We start from the raw sequence: 23557 nt of genomic DNA, 5'->3' as shown, positions 1-23557 counted from the left end.
AAGTTTGTTTTTTGTTTTTTACATTACAACATAAGTTTCTGTAAATACTTGAAAATGAAAACATGTTACAATATACAAAATAAATTATTTCGATTTTATTAAATAATTGAATGCAATTCACTTAACTGATGATTATCAGTTTGTATAAGCACACATATCATATAATGAAATATTAATCATGAAAAAATTGTTTTAAGCAGGCGTACTCAAACTTTTGACTTGCAATTGTATCATAATATAGCCCAGTGCAGTAGAAGTGATATTTTAGAATCAGGTCAAATTATACAATTTTTCCTTATCATTTCAACAGTCAAAACTAGAATTATGAAGAAAGGCTTGTGTGTGCGTGCAAAGCAAAGTGGTGCGAAAGCATGTGAACTAAGCGTTACACTGACTATTGTGGTACTCAAAATATTTTCCTAAGGTTGGCAGGTCTGATTATTTGATTTGCCTGAACACTGAAATCACTAAATATCACATTATAAAAAAATATGAGTAGTAAATCATGCAACACTTTCTATTTAAAGGCATACTACGCAGGCATACTTTCCGTATAAGTTAGTTATTTTTTCTGGATATGTCTGCAGTTCGACTACTACAGGCCAATGTCCTTGGTCAGAGAGGCACATTGCATTTTTCACTGAATTAATATCTTGTGGGAATGTGAGGTTGTGTGCCGTTGTTAGAGCTCTTCTAGGCCACTTCCCCGGTCTACTGGGGTGGGAAGAAGGTCTCCCATTGAGCTATGCAGGGGGAGAGACATACCACTCTGCTGCAATCGATATGCAAAGCTATCGTAAAGATGTGAAAACATAAAAATAAAAGTGACAGTGAGTTGATGTGTTTGTGCATATGCGTGCCATTGTTACGTGCTTCCAGGCAGCCTAGAGCACACTGAAACCTGCTGGAGCTGTGCTGACAGTGGCTAGTGTAGGTCTGTTCCATCACCACTAAGCTAAAGCTAGCTATCCCGTTACTTTGCTGCATATGACGGCGATGTGGGAGCTTTTGCTGTCGCATTTATTGGTTGAGAATTTTGGCATACTTGTGACTGCCTGACCGTATGAATGCAGCTATTTCTGTATTTTTGAAAGAGACGTGATTCCAGCAGTCTACAATACGATGTTACAAAGCTACTGACTAATCTTCTACAGTGGCTGAGTCAGAGTCCTGATCTCAGTACCATTGAGAATGTGTGGCACTGTTTGAAAATTGTGGCCCACAAGTGTGATCCAAACAACCTGAGCAACCTGGACAAATCTTTCAAGAATGAGCAAAAAACACTCCCAAACAGTGCACAAAGCTAGTAGATGCTAAGCCCAGAACAATTGAAGCTGTCATTGCTGCAAATGGTGGCTCCGCTACCAAGTATGAACCTAACGAGTTTGATTATTTACGCAAACAGCACAGTTCAGTTTTTTCCTTAAAATATCTGTTGACATAAGTTATTTTGGCTTTTAAAATTTACTATTGGCATTTGAGTTTCCTGTAAAAAACCTGATCGTAGAAACAGGTTTTCTTACCCCCCTGCTATTGTCTGCACCCTCTACATTTAAGAGCACTTCATTCCTCATTATTTAGTTATGTTTGTATCAATGTATCAGAGCAGGCATTTATAACTGTCATAAGATGTTTAACCTGTTTTGTTTAAGGATGCCTTTAATAAAAAATAAAAAAAATGATTTTAATAAAACATTTACCTTTTCTCTCTCTGAATCTTTGTATAACTTTTTTTTTTTTTTTACCAACTTGTTAAAATACTGTTTAATGAGTAAGAAGTTTGCATATTGTTATCTTTAGTTCCTGTTTTGTATTTGTGTGTGGAATGACCAGTTGGAGCCAACCAAATTTGTAGGCTGATCTTCCCTTTTCCCGAAAGTTGGTGTTAATAAATGTGTTACAGAAGTAGTGTTATTATAATAGCCCTATCACATTTTATACATTTATCGTATATTAGGATGTTTCAAATTAATTTGATCTTCAGTATCAATGGCACTATTTCCAGGATGTTTTTTTAAGGGTAGGCATAGGCTACTGTAAAGATTGTTACAAAAATGTAATATTATCTATGAACACAACATTGTAAGGTTATTTTGAAGAAAACGACTGTATGAATAGCTATTTTTAGCCAGCTGACAAAAAAATACAACATTGACTTCCGCGCAATTAATGAAAGTTCTTTGATAATGCGTCCTCTGGTGTAGCGGAGGACTGCGGAGAGAGTGGATCTCAGTTACGGTTACGGTGATGTCATCGTAAAATTAAATTTCAGTCCTCCATTCAGAGGCGAGGGGTAGGCTAGGAGACAGCGCTTCAGTTTTCAGGCAAAGTGGAGCGCAGCGCACTGCAACAGACTGGAGCGCATTCATCCAAGGAATACCGTTAGCTAACTCCGTAGAAACGGAGAAATATTTTGGAATCGTGCAGGACAAAGGAATTTACGAGACGAATTATAAAGTCCCTGTCTTTCTGGAGAGTGAGAAGAAAATGAATCGGAGTTTTAGTAAAACACGGTCCTTGCGGTACTTGACTTGTACTGCTGTCGAAGTTAAGAGCAAGGTAAGCGTGTCAGTCATTGTTTGGATATATGGGTTATTTTCGAAGTGGCAACGTGAATAAGTTTTTAAAAAAACTTTCTGTCGAAAGCAGGATACATACTTCTTCCAAAGTTTCTGCTACACAGCTGTGGACGGGCTATTTGAAAAAGTTTAAAAAGTACTTCTGTTCTCATAACCAGTGCTTTCAATACGACACCTCGGTTTGGCTAGTTTCAGATTGTACCAAATGTTTTTTTTTCAGTGACTACGGGTATGCCAAGCAGAGCATACGGTGAAAATGGTGTGAACGTGCACACAAATTCGAGACTGGTGGGCAGCTACTTCAGTTTGGGCTCTCGACAAATTTCAGTTAACTATATTTAAAGTTTAAAGTGTTTAAAAACGGAAGCCTTGCTATGCCCATTCATATGTCTAGAGCACAGAATGCATCCAATAACTGGCAGATGTTTTGATTTGATAGGTTGTTTCATTCAGTGATAACGCACAACAGTAATTCACCACCTTTGACTAGGATGTTTTTTTGTTTTTTTTGGAAAGGTTTTCCTAAATTCTGCAGCACAAGTCCGTGTTCTAGAACTCCATTGCCTTCAGATTACAAGTAGCCTAATTGTTATTAGAATGTTCAGTTAAGAACATTCTAATCACGTAGCCTATTTGTGACATTATATCTTGAGGGTTGGTAAGGTTATCGAATTACCTCTAATTATGAAATACACGATTGTAAGCAGAATTTGATTGGTTAGAGCTCATGTTTTTAATCTGTAATTAAATGGCCTCATTATTGATAACAAAGTTGTGCAAATATTCTCACCTCATCCATTACGGACAGTTTCTGTTTTTGTAGTGGGCCGTTGTATGCATGTGACTGAAATTCACATTGTTCCTGGGCTGTACAGAGATTTTTTTAAAACTCTTCAGGCTTTTTCTGTTCTGCAATCAGCCTAATGTCGGAAAGCTGTTTGTTTTTTGGGACTTGACCATGCGGTGGTTGTGGTTGTTCCAGCATCTCAGTAACAGCTGCCCTCCTGGAATTCTCACACATTACATTCTCTAGAGTTTACTGGGAATGGTGCAGTAAACAAACAAAAAAAAAAACTTCCAGTGTGTGCCAGTTCTCTGGGTGGAAACACCTTCTCACCTTCTTAATGAGACAGGTCAGAGGAGAATGGGTAGACTTATTCAAGCTAACAGAATAGCAGCTGTTTACCACAGTGGTGTGCAGAAGTGCATCTCTGAGCACACAACACTTTGAAGCAAATGTGCTACAACAGTGGAACACCACACTGGGTTCTACTTCTGTCAGCTAAGAACAGTAAGATGAGGCTACACTGGGCCCAGTCAGCTAAACTGGATAACTGAATATGTTGCCTAGTCTGACAAATCTCAATTTCTGCTGTGACATGCAGATGGTACAGTCAGAATTTGGCATAAACCCCCCTGAATCCAAGGGTCCATCCTACCTTGTGTCAATGGTGCAGGCTGGTGGTAGTGTTTGTGTAATGTTGTGGGGAATGTTTTCTTGGCAGACATTACACCGCTTAATAACAAGGGAAAATTGTTTGGAAGCCACAGCATGCCTAAGCCTCATGACTGACAATGTGCATCCCTTTATGGCTGCAGTGAGTCTACCCTTTTTGTCATGTTGCTAAGCACGCATCATCTCAAGCTGGTTCCACAAACATGACAGTGACTCCGATGGCCTGCAGTCAGCAGATCTCAATTCACTAGAGCACCTTTGGGATGAAGTGGAATGGGTGGTTCGCAGCATGTGTGGCCAGAAAATCTGTTGGGACTATGTGATGCCATCTGATCAGCATGGACCAAAATCCCTAAGGAATGTTTCTAGGACCTTGCCACAAAGAATTCAGGCTGTTCTGGACACAAAAGGAGTCTAGATTATGTGTATTTAATATATATACGTATCTAATATATATTCCTATGCGTGTGTGTGTGTGTGTGTGTGTATGTATGTACACTGAAATCTGGAAGTACAGAATCTAGGAGTATATTAGGAGGGCACACTGATTTTTAAAATGGGTCAAGTGCTTGCCAATCAGGATCAGGTTACAGAGCTGCATCGTTGCACAAGATCTAAATTATCTATTCTAAAATGGCATGTAGGCTATGTCTAATTGCAGAATATAGAAATATATTACTAATAATTTAAGCCAAAGTCTCTCATAGCTGATATAGTGTAAGATATGGTTTGTTCATAGTTTATTTGTATTTAGAAACAGGTCTTTCTTACTGTCCCCACCATTTAGAAAGCTTAGTCAATCTAAGTTATAATGTCAAAGGTTTTGTATCCACTGTATCCACCAAACTGTCCAAGTAGTTTAATGGGACGCACACTGACAGGAAGCATTGCTCTAAAGACATGTCTAACTGCGGTTTACTGTTCCATCCCTGACTAATGCTTGCCTCAGCTTGCAGGCTACTTTGGCTGAAGAAACACACGTGTGAGCACGTGAACGAATACTCACACGTACTCTTGCTGTCATTGTTAGGTGATATGTATTTTCTCAAATGAAGATGGAGAAAGAGCTCTGACACAATCTTGTTCACACTTGTTTGAAAATTTGTGAAGTGGGACTGGAAATTCCTGTTACTGGCAGCTGCGAGGAGGGACAGAATATTGATGTATCTTGGAGATATTAAATGATATCCGCATAAGAACAAAACTAATGGCAGCATGTGAAAAAGTTTTGCTTATTCACTTACGTTTATTTTTCTTCTTTTGGAAAAGCAAAGCATTTTTATTATTTTTAAAAATACACTTTGTTAATTTATGCTGTTCTGTTTAAAATGCTGCAATCGAAGGCAGTGTTTTTTGTATAGAAAATTATTTACACAAATAGGAAGGTGTGAGCTTAAATTGAAGTGGTAAAATGCTAGCATATCAGTGTTCATCCATAGAGGGATACCCATAGTCTTGTAGACTTGTTCAGCACAAGCCACGTGTACGTACAATATAAATCATGAAGGTATAATTACTATATAACCACAAGCAAACCTAGATTGAGTTAATATGACAAGGTATGATATGATCACATTCGATGAAAATGTAGGCTATGTGGAGCTTTAGCAGAAAACAGGGTATATTCAATTTAAAATAAAGTGTTAGGTCTTATATCCACCAAAAATGCATTTTCAGACCTGATAAGATGATTAATTGTGGGTTTGCTGAAGATATATAATTTATAATAAAGTTAACTTAAATAATTTCTAGTCACAGATTCTTGAAAAATGTTGCTTGTAAATTGTGCAGAAATCTGTACAGATAGCATACAGAATAAGACTGATCAACAATTTGTTGATATATTTGTAGCTGAGAAAATCTTGGCCACATTTTGTGAAACATGGTAGATAATTTGTGTTTTGGGGCTTTCAACTATTGCCAAAGTGTGCATTAGAAGGCAATATAGGGAATGGTGGGAGAGGTAATGTGTTCACTTAAGTAGAGGAATTATTATTGTGTACTGATATTACTTAATATAATCATAATTACTGCAGTTTTTAGATTTTATTTTTTAGCACGGGAAACACATTATCTCTTGTCTTCGAGGTCCCTGTACAATTTTAGTTGGAAGTAGTCTTTTATGCGTGATAAACAGACTTTGCAATGGAAGATTTTTAAGTGAGTTCAGTTTGTAATTTGCTGAATCACCAAACTTGTGTCTAGGTAGCACTTTTAAAATCTAGTAGGAAAAGATATTTTGCCCTGGGGTGAAAATGGAGTGCTATGTTCTTCTATAGTGGAATCATGTGTGTGTACACAAACACATGTCTGGGTGCAGGTTGTATATCGCATCTGCCAACCTGTTTTCTGAGCTTTGGAATTCGCTACTGGTGTTCAATATTTGATATTTGAAGTCCCTTTGCTATGAAATGGGGCACATTTTGAAGCATGAAACAGCTGAACACAGCTAACTCAATCAAGGCCTCAAAGCACATTTTTAAATGGTAAATGGTATAATCAGAAAATATACCTGCAAAGCAGTGATTCTGGAGTCCAAGCAGCTAGTTCAACATGACACTGCAATCAGCCATGTCCACGCTTGTTGAACAAAGAATTTGTGTTCCACATGTCATGTGATCAGACTTATGGAACAATGGCCGAAAATGCTGAATATTTAATTTTTATATCGCCCATGATTTTCAACCAATCAACACCATTCAGGTTTTGACTTGTTGCAAGACAACCATGTCCATCTAACAACACCATACAATGTCATAGATTTAGGCTATACTTTAAAGCCCGGCAAGCCACAGACCTGAACACCCCACAGCATCAATGAATGTCGAAAATGAAAACCCTACTGGCGACCATGTTGTTCATGCTATTGACACCATTCAGATTTGGCCTTGTTCAGAAGAGAACATGTTTCAAGACCAACGACCAAGCCTCAGATTGCACCACTACTGTTCTTTCAATTGCTGCCGTGTTCTAAGAGATTTCAATTTCACACATCCCTAACATGCCTACCAAGTTTCAAGAGTTTTCACAGTACCATCTGGGCGATATAGCCTAAGCGTTTTCCTTGGAGAAGAAATAAAAATAAAAAACTGAACAAATGCAATAGAGTTTCAGCAGCTTTGCTGCTTGGGCCCCTAATAAGACCACATTCACTCAGGCTGTTCATGAGCTGTGCATGTTCAAGGAGCAGCAATCGCTACTTTGTTGCTATGAACATTATTTGTGTGTATGCATTTGTGTCTGTCTCTGCACGTTTCTCTGCTTCTGTCTGTATATGCATGACAAAAAAACCTTCAGAACAAGGGCTGCCTGTCTGGCTGTATTTGACTTGGATCAAAGGTTTGCAGCACGGATGCCATCTCTTAATTACTTTCAGTTGTGTCTGTGGTTCCTTCTGTTGTCTCGTTTTTTCACAGTGAAGCACACATTTCCTCATTTAAATGACCAAAAGTAAGACCAGGATTTGTTGCTACTGTTTTACCTACAGTAGCACTGTTTCTGGAGGTACAGTTTACTGATGATAAAATATAGGGCTGCTCTAAAATATCACGTAATAAAAATGAGCTGTAAGAGCTGTTCAAAATATTAAGTCAATAATAAGTTAATATATGAGGAATGGTACCCAATGCTGTACCCTTGTGCTAAGGTACTTTGAAGTAAATATCCCGCTTTTTAAATGCTTACTTTGTAACCCTCTATGTGGCAAGAGGCTTATGGTAAGCAGGTACATATAATTTATAATTTATTTGTTAGTTTTTTTTTGTATTGTATTTTTTACCTTCTCCCCCTCTATTTTAGTATGGGGCGGAATTCCGGCGGTTTTCTGTGGACCGATCAAGACCTGGGAAATTTGAGGAGTTTTACACTCTTGTCCTGACCTTGCACCAGCTGACCAACATGGAAATGATGATTGGCTATGCGGATGTCCATGGTGACCTACTTCCCATTAATAATGATGATAATTTCTGCAAGGCTGTGACCAGTGCCCATCCTCTGCTCAGAGTGTTCATACAGAGACAAGGTAAGTCTGTGGTCAGACCTAATGGTGGCTGTGTGTTTGCATGTCTCTTTCAGTGTTGTTTCTATCTGATAACAATCATGTGCTTAAGTAACGTAAGTATGGACAGAACGCAGAGAGTGACACCCACCTATCCCTCATATAATGAGGATCACAGAAACCATGTGTACTAAGTGAGTGCATTAATGAGTCACTATGCTGGAGTCTTCGCACTGGGGAGTTTTTTTCTTCCCACTGTGTTTAAAGTAAAAAATAAAAAATTTACCTCACTTGCTGGATTTTTGGGAGTTCAGTCTCAGGCTTGGCTCATGGTATAAGTGCTATCTATTTATAAGTGCATTTAAGCCTCCTGATGGGTAATGTTAGCTTGCTAGTTTGCATTCTTAGTTGAATTTTGGTGCACTGTGATTAGTTGCTTGACTTGAGTTTAATTTAACTGTAAGGTCATGATACATTGGACAAGTTTTCTGCAATATTGTCAGGCAACATTGCGAAAATACAAACTGTCATATTGGGTTGCATTAAAAGAGCAGACATACTGTAGACTGGTCTGTGGAAACAGACTTTTGTCTCACCACATTTAGCAAGGCATTGGGCGGCAGTGTAGTATAATGGTAAGGAACTGGTCTTGTAACCTGAAGGTCACAAGTTTGATTCCTGGGTAGGACACTGCCGTTGTACCCTTGAGCAAGGTACTTAACATGCATTGCTTCAGTATATATCCAGCTGTATAAATGTATACAATGTAAATGCAATGTAGAATGTTGTGTAAGTTCCTCTGGATAAGAGCGTCTGCTAAATGCCTGTAACGTAGTGTTATTTTTCACATGCTGCCAGTTGAACTTGACCACTGCTGTGCTGTCAGAGCATATTTGTAACTGATTGTTGCATGAATGTACGGATGAGCCGTTTTGTGTAATACTGTGCTTGTCTTTTTCCCCCAAATACAACTACAGAAAACATACCTTTGCTCTGTACACTATGGTGATATTTTTGCATTGTTTTGAATAGCTAAATTGTGTCTGTATTTTTCAATGAATTAAAAGCCTTTTTCAAATTTCATCTCGACAAAAGCAGCAATGAAAATAAATTGAGGACATTATGTTAACATTAAAAAGTGTCTTCAAGCCAATTGCGTGACTTACATTCTACAAGGATCCAGGGCACTCCAAGTGAAAAAGGCCTGCATTTACATGCCCTTTTCCTATTATAAAACGGACGCATTTCAAAAAGCATGAACTCTGCCTACATCTCTGACTATTGTTCTGCACTAGTTCATCTGGAAGTGGCGGAGTCGGGTTCACCGCAGGTCTGAGCTGTCTGCTACACATCCTGTTTTTGGTATAGGTAAATTGTTTTAAAAAAAATATATAATTTATTGCTGTGAAGGAATAATGCTAATATTTTCCAAGACACCACCATAACCAGATACAGGCAGATATCTTAAACAGATAGGAAGAAAGGTGCTTCCCAGAAAATTAAGTTAAATAAATACGGACAACAGGGTGAGATTTGGGGCACCTCTAGAAACAGGAGCAAAGGGCATACTGTCCTGGAACTCTCACAGGGACACGTGCCTTCAACTACACACACATTTCTAGCAAACTTTTCTCTTTCAGCAGTGGTAATGGAATAAATACTGAATATTTTGTGAGACAAAAATAATGCAAAGTACACAGTGGGGAACTAAATTCCTGAAAGAAACTTCAGTGCTTGGCACTTGAATAATAAAAGAAAACTCATTCTAGTTAACTGAATTGTTGGAGGCGTTTTTAATAGACGGTCTGGCCTGCTCTGAGTTCTAGAGGAAGATGTCTTTGTAATTTACGCTGTAGCCACTGTCTTGTGGATGCTTGCAGCCTCATATTTATTACCCACTGAACTCCTTGGAATGTGATTGCATGTTATCTGACCTTTGTCAGCTTTACATCCAATGACCTGCTATCCTGACTATGCAAAACTACACTATATATTTTTATAAATTAAAATTTAGAGGTTGCATTTGGCAAATAATGTTTTGTTGCTCTGTATATTTTATTTATTTTTTTGTTTTGTATTTTTGTTTGTTCTTTTTGTGACCTATTTATTTCAAATTTTATTATTTTTTATTTCAACTTAGCAGACACAACTATCCAAATCTTTAAATATTATGCATCCCACATCCAGTACAAACAAAGATATTACACTGATACTTAAGTAAGCTGAATATTTGGAACCACAGTGTTTTCCAGTTACCTGCAATGTATTATGATCACTGCAGCAGGCATTTAAGTGCTTTGGATGGACAGTCTTTTTTATATTTTTTTGCTTCATTGAGACTTATTAGAGATGGTAACGGATAGAGAAGGAATCACAGCCCGAAGATGTCAGTGGCATGGCTACAGAATCAGCTGCCCTATGTCCCGTGTCTGGTAATCTGCATCTGTTAAACAAAAGAAAATCAAAGAAAAATGACAGAATAATAACAGCTGTGGACCAGAAAGCAGGGACATACCAATGTCTTCATTTCTGTAAGTCCCACATCTCTGTGTTGCACAGCAACATATTCAGAAATTCCAGTTTTGGCAGGTGGTTAATTTCTTGCATCAATACTGTGTTTGAAGGAGCTAGATGGCCATTGCACTGAGCAAAGGCCTTTGCTAAAATTACTGAAAGAGAAATGATCTAGCTGATAGAATCTTCCCCCTGGTTATGGGAAAGGGGAGAATTGAATGTTGCATAGCATTGGTGTTGAGAGAAGAGTGAATCGATAAAGAGGAAAGTTTAGAGGTTAATTGCTGTTACTCTCTTTTTTATCTACATGGAAAACTACTCCAGGACATTTCCTGCTTTGTGTGGTGCATAGAGAAATATGTTTCAGGAATTTTAGAGGAAAGCGGTGACTGGCAGATTTTTGCAGTCTGAGAAATTCAAAAATTTCCTGGCTTGCTAATTTACTAAATTATACTATTGGGAAAAACCACATCTCCACATGTCCTGACTGAGTTTACCCATTGAGCTGGAATTCTCCCATCAGCTACAATTCCCATGCATATTCAGGGATAAGTACAAATAAGACTGTGGTCAAAGCATTCTTTCCATTTTACTGACCATTTTGTCATGTTATCATGAGTGAAGGTCTGTCCTATTTCAAGTAATGAGTCCAATTCTCATTTTGCCTTGAAGGCCCCAGCAGCTGGAATGATTGCTATACAGGAGGTATATTAATGTGGAAATTTGGTGGAACACCAGAGGATCTCTTCATTCAGAGAAGGACAACCTCTTCATTTTACTCCCTCAGAGAAGACTCCCAGTTTCTCCAGTAAGAAAGGCATACTCAAATAGCAAAGGAGTGGAGGAGACTTTAATGGAATTTTAGTTTGTTTTTGAGGTTGTATGGGAATAAAAGTTCTTTGAAGGGGACTTATCAGGGTGTGCTTCAGTGAAATAGTTTGTACAATTACGCGTCCCCTGAGAGTGTGTTGTGCAATTCCGGAATAGGAAGCAATTTGACTGTTGTTTAGGATTTGCTCATTTTCATGTAGTTGCTCTGTGGAGCTATTTTCATTTTTTTGCCTTTAAATCCCGTTTGACATGGAACAATCGCCAGAAAGGCACATTTACCCTGGGATTGTCAAAGGCTCGGTATGTAGCCTACTTATGAAAGGGCAAATATTCAAAGCACATTTTTCTTTGGAAAGTGCTTGGTTGGATATACAGTGATATGCAAAAGATTGGGAAAATTGCACGTGCAGTTGAATCTCAAAGTGAATCTCTCTGCCGGGTCAGACTTAAACATGAAACATTTCTGAAAATCCTAGAGGGAAATTGCTTTTTTTGCTTTAACTGTTAAAAAAAAGGTAACTGTATATTTCCCCTTGTTAAAGCAAATGTAAACGGAAAAATAAAACTCCGTAATGGGGCAGACTTCAAGTGAATATGCTCAGAATACCAAATTCCATAAATGTAACTTGAGGCATAAGCTGTGGTCAGAATTCTAATCTCTTAAACAGCGCAACAAGAACTACTCTTATTTTGGTAGAAAAAGTTTGTAACTACAAAATGGCGACCTAAAACTGGAAGCCCTATTGTGGCTTATTGAGACTGGCTTCACAGAGCTTTAAGTAGAAGGCCTGTAAGTTCAGGCTCCGATTGTCCATGGTTAAATGGTTATCCATTGTTGTTAAAAAGTTGCCCCCACAAAATCTCTTGACTGCCCCCCCCCCAATCAGAGAAGTCGAGATCTGGGACTGGTGCCATGTAGAATTATATGTCATTACTGCAAGCCACAAAGTCAGGAAGGAGGCACTGTAAACCAAGCAATCGATCTCAGGCCTCCTTCTGTCAAGGTCATAATGCTAGACCCAGTGTTAACTGACACCCAACATAGAGCAGAGGGACAGAAGAAACGATGAGAGCTAGGACAGAACAGAAAGTGAATGCAGTGCAAGTTGGCAAGGTCATTTCCTCTGTGGAAATGCGTGAACATTCCAGGGTTTGGGAGCAGAGTCTGAAAACCCAATTTTTATTGGCTGGGAATGTTTATAGGAGGAAGTCATCTACAACTAACTGGATAAAGAAATAAAAATATATGTACAGTATTTAAAAAGTATTTACCCTCCTCCTGATTTTCTCTATTATTATTTTAGCTCAGTTTAGTATTCATAACTCCACAATAAGAAAGAGACTGGGCAAAAATGTGATTCATGGAAGAGTAGCAAGGCAGAAACCACTGCTAATCAAGATACATTTTAATGTTCATCTCACATGTGGAAAAAAGCACCAGGACTCGTTTTGGACGCACTGGTTTCACACATTACATCTGGTGTAAAAAAAAAAAGTATGTACAGTATTTTACAGTAAGAACATCATGCCAACAGTCACACATGGTGGTGGTGGTGTGGGGATGCTTTGCTGCCTCTGGACCTGGATTATTTGTCATTACTGAAGGAACCATGAATTCTTAACAATTTTCTGCTCTGTCTGAAGCTTAATTGGGTTATGCAGCAAGACAATGATTTGAAACACAGAAGTCCACATCTGAATGGCTGAAAAGAAACTAAATTAAAGTTTTGGACTAGCCCAGACAAAGTCCTGACTTGAGCCAAATAGAGATGCTGTGGCAGGACCTGAAACAAGCGGTTTATGCTCAAAATCCTGCAGTCCTGCAAAGAAGAGTGGGCTGAAATTCCTCCACAGTCACGTGAAAGACTGATATCAAACTATAGGAAGCATTTGGTTATGATTATTGCTATTAAAGGTGGTGCAACCAGTTAAGTTTAAGGGGGCAATTACTTTTTCATATGTGAGTTTGAACTTTTTTCGTTGAATAAATGAAATCATTTTAAAAATGTGTTTACCCAGATTTTCTTTGTCTAATATTACTATAGCAGTCGGTCCACCGGAGAGGCGGATTAGTCTCGGCTGCACCGGCTGGTGGAGAGAGCACATGCACCTGGGCTGCTTTGGCTAATCAGCCCAGGTGTTTAAAGGTGTGCTGCTCTCCACAGTTTGGGGCCGAGACCGGGAGCTAACAGCGAGAGCGAGTTCTTTATTTGAATTAAGTTTCATTTCAGTTTTGTTTCTTTTAAAAAGACAGATAAAAGTAATCCACTACTGAAAAGTTGGAGGAGCTGGTCTGCTGGAAAGCAGTCCAGCTACAGAGCGGCGAACTGAAATAGTTGTCGCTCTGTTTTACTTTCTTTTGTCTTTGTTATTTTAGCTTGCTTTAGTTTATTGTTTTTGCCCAGAACCCGTGAGGGGGAAGGGTGAAGTAGTCCGTTTATTTTATTTCATGTTTGTGTGTGTGCGCACTCTCTCTCCATGCGACAGAAACGGTGTTCCCCGGTACTGCCGCATCTCTCCCCCCAGGGGTGTCAGACTAGCGTGTGTGACAGTTACATTTTGTCTAAAGATCTGAAACCACTCATTGTGACAAATATGCAGTAATAAAGAAAATTACATTTTTCACGGCACTGTAACAGTGTAGTTCTGGCTCAAAATAATATGGCCAGACTTCACCGAATGCTTACTTTTACAGTACACATATGGAACAATGGACTGTGAACACACTGACTGAAGAATTTGGCCTTAGGCCTGGAATAGATTTCTGATGATGACCTAGATGGGAAATTAATTAATTAATTTTTGTCATGCATTTTCACGTATCACACACATTTGCTTTTGAAAGACTTTACACATTGAAATGACTGTTGTGTTTCTGTTTAGTTGCTTTGTGGTTTTGCTTATGTATTTAGAGGCACTCTGCTTTTCAGTCCCACGCTGTTATTATTGAAACTTTGTGTATTTTAGAAAAGAGCTGAAGTGCCATTTGTTAATGCACTGTGTATCTCATGACCAATGAAATGATTGTGGTAGTAAGAAAATTGGCCATTCCATGCAAAATCACACCGTTCAAAGCCCACATGGAGACAAAAGCATTACTCAAATTTTAGGCTTGTATCTAAGGTTCTGGCACCAATAACAGTATTTTTGCTCTCAGGGTCTAGAGATGGGCTTCACTTTGGGGGACAACAGGGTAGCTTGCCAAGAATGATCTGAAGGTTTTAAGCATTTTTCTTTCAAAGTCTTTTCATTAAGAGCCAAGCAAGGTGCTATATTGATTGAAGTCTCTAAGCTGAGCCCAGGGTGATTCTCCTGGATAAGGTCCCTTTCTCGCCTGCAGACTGTCCTTTGCCAGATCACCAGTCCAATAGGGAGTTTTAAAATGAACAAACAGAATTTCTTAACTCTGCAAACCTAAAGATGCGAGAATTTTTCATTTTAAAAGCACATGTTCAGTTGAGCAGCGATGGAAAGACCCACATGCAACTGCACAGAGATGCTTTACATCAGCAAATAAACATTATCATGCAGTGGTAATAAATAATCCTTACCCTAGATGGTCATTTACAAAATGTATGTTAATCATATTTGTTACTAGTAAATATGGCCTTGAGTTACTCTGTGGTGTGAAATCTTCCCTGCAGTTTTTATGGAAAATGTAGTCAGAACCTGGGAGGTGCTCCAGATTCCCATGGAAGGCTCCCATCTCTTTTCTGCTTGTCATTAACTCCAGGTGTGTGAATTTAAAGACTGGATCTGGTTTTTGAGCTCACTGACAGCCTGTAGAGTGGGTGGGACTTTGGGTGCCACTCAGCATAATCACCATCCTTTGCATTTATAATACTGGTCATCTGAGCTTGGAATTGAATAATAACAGGACCTGTTTCAGACAGGTTTTTTAAAAATAACTTTGTATCCCCATCTTAATATGCTTCCAATTTGGAATGCCCATCATAGCTGTGGGCTGTTCCATTCATGCAGTGTCCTGTCAGTTTTTAAAGGGTGCGTTCTAGCAGACAAATTCTCAGGAATCATGCAGCCAGGTACTGCTTCTTTTCACTCTGCATTTCACCCGCTGAACTGCAGTTTTCATCCCAGAGGGCTGCATAACTGCTTTGTTTCCTGGCACAGCTGTGTTGAGTCTTATTCAAAAATCATAACCCACGTCTGGACCAGTCGCTCAGTAGCCATGTTGGATTAAACTAAATTTGACTAAAGGTCCTTTTCCACATAAGCTATCTCTGAAATTATTTAGCTACCTACCACTTCAGCCCCTACTACTCTGGGAATTGCACAATTTTATTTTTGGTTTCTGCTGTCTACTGTGAGAAGTTCAATGCTATGTTGCTGCTAGTTTTATGAAGAATATAAAACAATCACCATATATTTGAAATGAATTTTCGCCTATTCCAAAATCTTGGGGGGAGGGGTCCAAGGGGGGCCCTGCAGAAATTGTGCCGTTATTTTACAGGGATTGGGTGGCCTGCAGTGGTGGGACCCAATGTGAGATGTTTTCATGGGGTGGTATCTTTTCATCCAAAAATCTCTGGCAGTGCCCCTGTGAATGCATAACTAAGTTTAAATTCAAATCATAGAATATGCTATCAAAACAGAAGGTAAAAAATGCCCAACAGATTGAGTGGGAAATTATAGAGCACATTTATACACAGAATTCAGGTTTATGAAATCTATTCAGACTGTAGTGCTATTCAGAAATTTGACTTCTGGTTTTTGTTTCATAATTGTTTTGAAGGAGCAATTTCCGACCAGACTGTGACCTGCTGACTTGTTCGCAGTGCCTAAGGCCTGAAATGGAATATTAAACCAAGGCTACACAACATCAACCACCACAAAAACTACTGTTCACCCTAGCACTTGAGTCACAAAGAGAACTATGGCAGAAAGTGAATGGGGATGGGTCTTAATTCTTTATCGAGATCACTATCCAGCCCGTAACGTGCCATATGTGCAGCGTAGTAAATTGCAGTAATTACTCTGGGGTTGGAACAGGGGGACGGGGGATGTGGTTGAGGAGACATGCTGAGTGTACAGAGTCAGGGATATATGAGCAGTTGGAGTCTTGGACTGCTTCCTTTTTTAATTTTCCCTTACAGTTAGAAAGCAGAGGAGGATCAATTCAGGGGTTTTAAATGAGGTACTTTCACCTTTCTTTTTCAGATTCTGCAGAACTGACTATTCCTTGTTTGTGCATTGTTTCTGAGGGTAAAGTAGGCAACTCCTTGGTTTCCTCAAGCTTATTGCATATCATTCAAAAATGGCTCTCCTGCCAGTCATTTGTCTGCAGATCATTAGTAATCACCTGGCTGCCTGTTTTGCTGTTGCCCCTGAGGAATTTCAGGAGCTATTTAACACTTGAAAATTTACACATTTTATACTTTGTGTGTGCATGCATACATGTATGAATGTATGCATGGCCTAGTCTTTCACTTTTTCTGTGCAAACCGAATGCCCAGTATTTGCGTGCCTATAGCATTGCACGCTCAGTAAATTGAGGAGGGCGCAGTAATTGTTGAACACACTCGAAGCAGCCAGCCTCTGACCTGTACAGTCATTGTCCTGGAGAACTGCACTTCATGCACAGCTAGTGCAGGTAGATAATCTCTACTGGGCAAAGAGGCAGAGGAAATGATCATTTCCTGGATGACACCATAACACCACGGTGCATTTGGCAGTGATGCATTCAGGATTTCATTATGGCTGTTGGGTACATCACTACTCCAAAGTGGATTAGCTGAACAGCCAGGCTTTGTGGAGCGTTTTGAACGAATGAATAAAAGGCTTGACTGTCGCACAGTTTGCATATATTCACACTCTAAGATCTGGACTTTGTCCATTGAAGGGTTACTCTTCACTCTGTGCCTCTGATTGTTTGCTGTGATCAGTTATGGTGGCATGGTCCTTTTTCTCCTCTTGTATTTTATGTATGTCCTTTTAGTTTGGTTTTAGTACCAGCACTTGTAGTCGTTCAGTTGTTTAACCCAACCACATCTCATCTGTAAGCTAGCACCAGTAATGCTCATGGGCTCAGCTGACCTGCATCAACACAACAAGGAAGATTAGGGGAAACCACTGAGAACTATTTGGTATTACTGTCAGGGTTTGGTAATGTGAGCTGTGACATCTGGTTGTATCCGAGGCTGAAAATGAAGACATTAATGATCACTGATATACTTGCACAAAAAAACTTTACAGCTAACCGGGCCCCTCACATGGTTATCAGTAAGACTACATACAATTCACAAATAACACATTTGTCTATAGATTATGCACAAAGTTAATGGCCTGTAGAAGGCTGGTGTGTAAATTTTACATCTACCCAACACAGTTTTACTTTCTCATAGTGCAACCCTAGGGCCATTCATCAAATGAAATGTGGCAGTGTTTGAAATCACAGTTGAGTTGAAGAAAACTAGGTTTTTATTGTTGGTGTTCTTCAAGGTGAGTTGTGTTGTTTAATTAGTCAAGTGATTCATGTTTATAATCCATTTGTGAGTGAAATTAAATATGGGCTTTTCATCAAGGATCTGTACCTTTTCCAAAATTCCAAAATAAAGGTCTCTGCCATGGCATGAACATTTTGGCATTTTCTTTTATATATTGGTTTTAAACATTTGAATTGGAGTCATTTCTTTGACAGCCTACTTTAGGCTATGAACAAAATTTACATAATTTGCTTCATGTAAATTTAAACAGTGGCTATGGGTTCATCCATATGAAAAACACCTAGAGTGCATTAACTTGAAAATGCTGTGTCTTGTGGGTAATATTATTAGTGTTGTAGGCTGATATTTGTTGGGAAATCAGCTTGTCATTTAAAAAGATTCTTTGTGTATTTATGATTTTATTCCCCAAAAAACATCAAAGTGAATAGGCTAATCCTGTTAATTATCATGCTGACCAAACACAGCATGGGAATGTACAGCATGGGAAGTGAAATGTTTATTTTATCTTTGTTTTGTGAAGTTAGATACATAAACAAGTTGATGTTACATGCATTTGACTTGGTTGTGCAAATCTACCATAATACCAAGGATTTGCCAACATAGTCCAAGGTTAGTCCATAGTCCATAGTCAGTTTTCTTTTGAAATACCTCCTGTTTGAGGTATAGCTGGTCTTCAGTTAAGGTAGGGCAGGGGAAATTTGACTGTTGAGTCACTGCATTCAAGACTTCCTCTGCTGCATACTTTTGGCAGCATAACAGAGTGTTTGACAAAAACATGAGAATCAATGCAAGGCACATTTAAACAAGATTCTGTGGCCAGCTGTTAAATAATAATAAACTTTTGCATTTTGAATTCAGTTTCATTTGAAAGAACAATACATATAGAGAGGTTCCAGGAAACCTTTTAAGCCTTTGAACATTGCAGGGACTCTAGCACTGTTATTATGGGGGTTTTTTGTCTCATAGCTGACTGAAGGTCTGTTAAATCCAGGTGTTGTGGTGGGTGATGGTCATCAGTGGCTGTTGGCGAGCTGCAAATTGGTGGGGTGGAAAATTTTCCTTTAAACTGATCATTGGTCTCAACCTCTTTTTATTCATTGTGCTTGAATAACAGGCGTGCCAGCAATGTGCCAAGGGGCTATATCTGTTGGTATTGAGTATTTTGCTAATTATTTGCTCTACTGATATGGAAAATGACATAACAGGTCAAGAAGTTTTCCACCTGACCAGCTCACCAACCGACTCTGGTCATCATTGCACTTTGCATCCACCTGTTATACAGAATTTTTGCTTTATAGGAGTGAGAAGACGTGTAGTAGTGTGCTGTTCATGGCTGTGTGCAGTATGCTCTTTTAGAAACTTTATAAGTGTTGTTTACCATAATTTTGAGTGTGTGGTTTTGCCCTGTGCCTCAGTATGAAATCTGGAGTGTGCCAGTGCCTACTGGGGCTGGCTGCCTTATAAGATGAGACAACTGGCATTGCCCAAAGACTGGAGGGTTTCGTTTGGCGAGGAGGTTGCAGCAACGAGTGCTGATATTCACACGTTTGTGCCCTGAGAAGGGCAGTTCCTCTAATGGATTTACATTCAGACTCAAGTTATCATCTTGAAAATGTCTGCAAAGCAAAAGCGTATAGGAACTGGCAGGTGCAGTAATACATTTGGTCCTGAAATGACAGGAAGGACGGACATGGGTTTTTTGTGTAAGGAAATGTGAGCCAAATTATTATTCAAAAAGGTTTATTTAAAGTCAGGAGTTAAAGCCCATCATTATAATATTTTGAATTGGAAAATATATTCTGTGGCTGAAGCAATGTTTGCAGTAATGGTCTCAGTTACGGACAAACCTTTATGCTATCAGAATGATTTGGAGGATAATATAATCACATACAAATTCTAACTGTAAGTTAAGGGCTTTAAAGTCATTGGTGCCTGATATCCAAAATGCGCTCATTTCTAAACACAAAGATTTGCATCAGTTTTAATTAAAGTAAGTAGGCCTAACTGTTAACCACGACTGTTACCATAACAGTAACGTTATGGCAATCTATCTGTGGTGCAGTTTCTCCCTCCTCCTCTTTTTTTAAAGAAGAAATTCAAATTAAAGAATCTTTCTATACTCATCTCTGTCAAAAGTGAAAAGTTAATGTTTTCATTAGCTATCTAAGCTAATGTTAGCTGAGTGAATGCCAATGCTTGCTAAATGCTCGCTAACATTATTTCAAGTAATGTTGATAACTTTGCAGTCTTGGTTAGAGCAGAGGACGTGCTTTTGAATGAATGTTGAATAACAACAGCTAAACTGCAGATTTTAGAAAACTTAAAATATTTAGCTACCTGGTACTGATACGGTGGCACAACTGTCCTCATAATTATGTTCGCGTTCAGGCACTCTCCTCCCTGCTCTGCTTTGCTTACTCCGGCTACGAGAGGGAGGGGGGAGGGGCCAGCTCACACAGCAAAACGAGGCTGTATATCACTTTGACATTTAAAAGAAAAAATAATGAAAAATAATAGTGTGATGCTTATAGGAATAAGCAACTAAATACAGAAAAACCTTTTTGGGTGGGGGAAATCTCGCCCAAATAAATTCACTCTCTTGAATGACAATAAAAGACTGTTCTTGTGTCCCTATATGAAACATTTTACTGTGATCTAATGTACAAGTGAACTAGTATTGAAGTATACAGCCAATTAGTCTTGGTAATTGGTGGAAAGGAAAACAATGGCATGCACACCGCCTCTTGAGAACCGGAATTTCCCACCCCAGTGTTGATTTTTTGGCATTGATATCTTAAGCCTTGAAAATGATTGTATTTTAATATTCGGGGAGTAAAAAAGCAAAGTAATTTTCTGTGTCCTGTCTTGCAGAAGAAGTGGACTACAGTGACTTTGGTGGGAACACCCTGGCGCGGCGGAAGAAGGCGGCGGGGATGCTGCGCAGCGATGTGGCCCGCAAGCAGCCGCAGCTCCGCATCGGCGTGCCCCAGGACTTCCGGCCCGTGTCGTCCATCATCGACGTGGACATTCTGCCCAAGTCCCACCGCCGGGTGCGGCTGTACCGCCACGGCTCGGACAAGCCCCTGGGCTTCTACATCCGGGACGGGACTAGCGTGCGGGTCACGCCCCACGGCCTGGAGAAGGTTCCGGGCATCTTCATCTCGCGCATGGTGCCCGGCGGGCTGGCGGAGAGCACGGGCCTTCTGGCCGTCAATGACGAGGTGCTGGAGGTCAATGGCATCGAGGTGATGGGCAAGTCACTGGACCAGGTGACGGACATGATGATCGCCAACAGCCACAACCTGATCATCACGGTTAAGCCGGTCAACCAGCGGAACAACATCATGCGAGGCAGCCGCATGTCGGGCAGTTCAGGCCGGTCCACGGACAGCAGCGGCTCCGCTGGTCACCCGGGCCTGGGGGCGGGATCTGGCAGGCTAGCGGTGGACGAGCTGGAGAGCGAGGAGGAGTCTGACATCGTTATCGAAAGAAGCCTCAAACAATCGGCCCGGCGCTCTAGTGCGTCTACAGCCTCCAGCGTCTCCCGTGGCCAGAACCAAGCCCAGCGCAGCTCCCTCCACCGCCCGGCCTCAGCCGTCATCAGCCGCAGCGCTTCCATCCACTCCCAGTCTAGCCTCAACGGGACAGCCAATGGCAGCCTGAGCTTTAAATCGCACAGAGACCCTGCTTACAAAAGCAGCCCTGCCCTCAGAGAGAGCAACAATAGCCTGCACCAGATCCTCCACACGCTGCGGACAGACCCGCGACATAGCCTGGCACTGCCTAGCGGGGGGGTGGAGGAGGATGGCACTGTCATCACGCTCTAGAACCCCCCCTCCCCAACCCCCAACCCCCAACACTCATGACTGACTTTCCACAGACTGCTGTGTGAATCTGGGGGAAAACATCTGCACTTTTCTAAATAACAGAAACACTTTTACAAACTTTGGCTAATACAGGCTTTTTGTATGTGTAAATATTTTGGTGTTCTATGAATTATCTTTTTTAAACAAGTGGATATATTTTTAACAGCGTTATATGCATCTAGTATGCATCATTTTAGTGCATTGTAATGTGAAAGGTATTTTCACTCATGTAAAATGGGACCAACAATCAGGGCCTGTTAAAGCATTTACTTTTATTCATATTTCTCAAAAGTTCTGTCATTACTCTTGGTGGGTTCCTTTATTAGGGCATTTAAACATAACATTGGAAGTTATGTATGAACATTTCATATCATAAGTGTATTTTAGTATAATGAGTAGTAGTCAGTGTTCCAGTGCTGTCAAATACACTGGGCTGAAAAATTTAGTCTTGTGGTGTGCGGTCCATTACTGAAATAAGGTTTCATTCTCTGTTCCAGACTTAAAAGATTCATCTTTTTAAATGATAAAACATACAGGAATTCTGCTTTTGGATCATGCTTGTTTTTAAATCAGACAGAAAAGCAAACTGTTTTCTCAGTATTATGGGGAAAGGGGGCCTCTTAACTCCTGACAGTTACCTGCAGTGTGTACCTTTGGGCTTCCTTAGCTGTGAATTTACCAGGAGCCTAATGAGATTCAGGAGAAATATGTTTCTGTTGTAAGTTTCTGACTACAAGTGAAACTGAAACAATCTCATACAAGCTGTATGGTGTAGGTACAAATCCAGTCCTACATATTTGCATGGCTTATTGAGATAATGTCACTTTTTATTGCTGTAGTTTTTAATGAGCACAATTTGACTCAGATTGGTGGCCTGTCCAGGGTATATTTCTGTCTTTTGCCCAATGCATGCTGGGATATGCTCCAGCACCCCCAGCAACCCTGCCCTGGATAAGCGGGTATAGATAATGGATGGATGGATAATTTGACTCAAACAAAGGGATAAACTTCCAGTTTGAGGCAAATATTGTGTCCTTTTAAAAACTCATTAATTCACAGCAAGATGGCAATGTTCAATTTAATTAACCACAGACCAGAGTTGTATTCAGTAATGTGGATAGTGGTCTTAAATGATATTCAAAAAGCCATACAGTGTTTGGAGGTATTGTCTGTGTTTTAAAGGAGCAATTTCCAGATATGCAGAAATGCAGAAAGTTCCTTTAAATGTCTTTTTTAAAAGCAAATAAAAATGTTCCAGTTCCAGCACTCAGTATTATTGTATTGATAACCACTGTTTTATTTGTAAATGCCCCAAATTGATTGTATGTCAGTCCATGATCTTTTCAGGTATCGATTCCATGGGTTAACGAAACTCAAGATGTTCAAAGGTCAAGAGCAAATGTTAATTTCAAACTAAACAATGTCACGTCCTCGTGGACAGAAGTGTCAGAGACTACCACCTGCTGGTAGGAGGGATATCAACTCTGCTTCAGCTCCACACAACCTTCCCATGGCAAAATATTACATATTTTTATTTATAACAAAAGTATCTGAGAATTTAGCTGGAAAAATTATTTTTATATGTATGTCTAAATTCTCCAGTGTCGTTTCATTATCCATTGTGTCTGTTTTTATTCACAATGTTTAATGTCTTGCGGAAAAGTTATAGTGATCCTGAAATTACATAAATTTAATTATGCATTGTTGGTACGACAAGGTTTTTTTGTCTTGGTTAAATAAGGCCTTCTTCTGATTCAGTTTAATCGACTTCACATTACGTTTAAAAATGATTAGGTCTTTCATCTGGACATTTGACTTGAATTACGGATGCATTGTTATTCTACTACATG

At 39.6% G+C, this 23557-nt stretch overlaps 1 protein-coding gene across 2 annotated transcripts; it reads left to right on the top strand.

The window, feature by feature from the left end:
* Positions 1 to 2268: 2268 nt before the first annotated feature.
* LOC135260912 (partitioning defective 6 homolog gamma-like) lies at positions 2269 to 22970 on the top strand. Of its 2 annotated transcripts, none has more exons than XM_064346644.1 (3): positions 2269 to 2559; positions 7834 to 8056; positions 20716 to 22970. In XM_064346644.1, the coding sequence occupies exons 1-3, from the start codon at positions 2488 to 2490 to the stop codon at positions 21666 to 21668; spliced, it is 1248 nt and encodes a 415-aa protein (XP_064202714.1). In that variant the 5' UTR covers positions 2269 to 2487; the 3' UTR covers positions 21669 to 22970. The 2 variants fall into 2 exon arrangements, with proteins under 2 accessions (XP_064202714.1, XP_064202706.1); XM_064346636.1 differs by having other exon boundaries at positions 2270 to 2559; positions 20713 to 22970.
* The last annotated feature ends 587 nt before the right edge of the window (positions 22971 to 23557 follow it).

Source organism: Anguilla rostrata, chromosome 1, assembly GCF_018555375.3.
Source record: "Anguilla rostrata isolate EN2019 chromosome 1, ASM1855537v3, whole genome shotgun sequence".
NCBI lineage: Eukaryota > Metazoa > Chordata > Actinopteri > Anguilliformes > Anguillidae > Anguilla > Anguilla rostrata.
The sequence above is the reverse complement of the archived record's forward strand: the minus strand, read 5'-3'. Positions and strand labels throughout refer to the sequence as shown.

What these genes read in the sequence shown, in the direction of transcription:
- LOC135260912 (XM_064346636.1), top strand. Translation starts at nt 2,488, where the DNA reads ATGAATCGGAGTTTTAGTAAAACACGGTCCTTGCGGTACTTGACTTGT. An exon ending in CTGTCGAAGTTAAGAGCAAG is followed by an intron (nt 2,560 to 7,833) that starts GTAAGCGTGTCA and finishes CCTCTATTTTAG; the next exon opens with TATGGGGCGGAATTCCGGCG. An exon ending in AGTGTTCATACAGAGACAAG is followed by an intron (nt 8,057 to 20,712) that starts GTAAGTCTGTGG and finishes CCTGTCTTGCAG; the next exon opens with AAGAAGTGGACTACAGTGAC.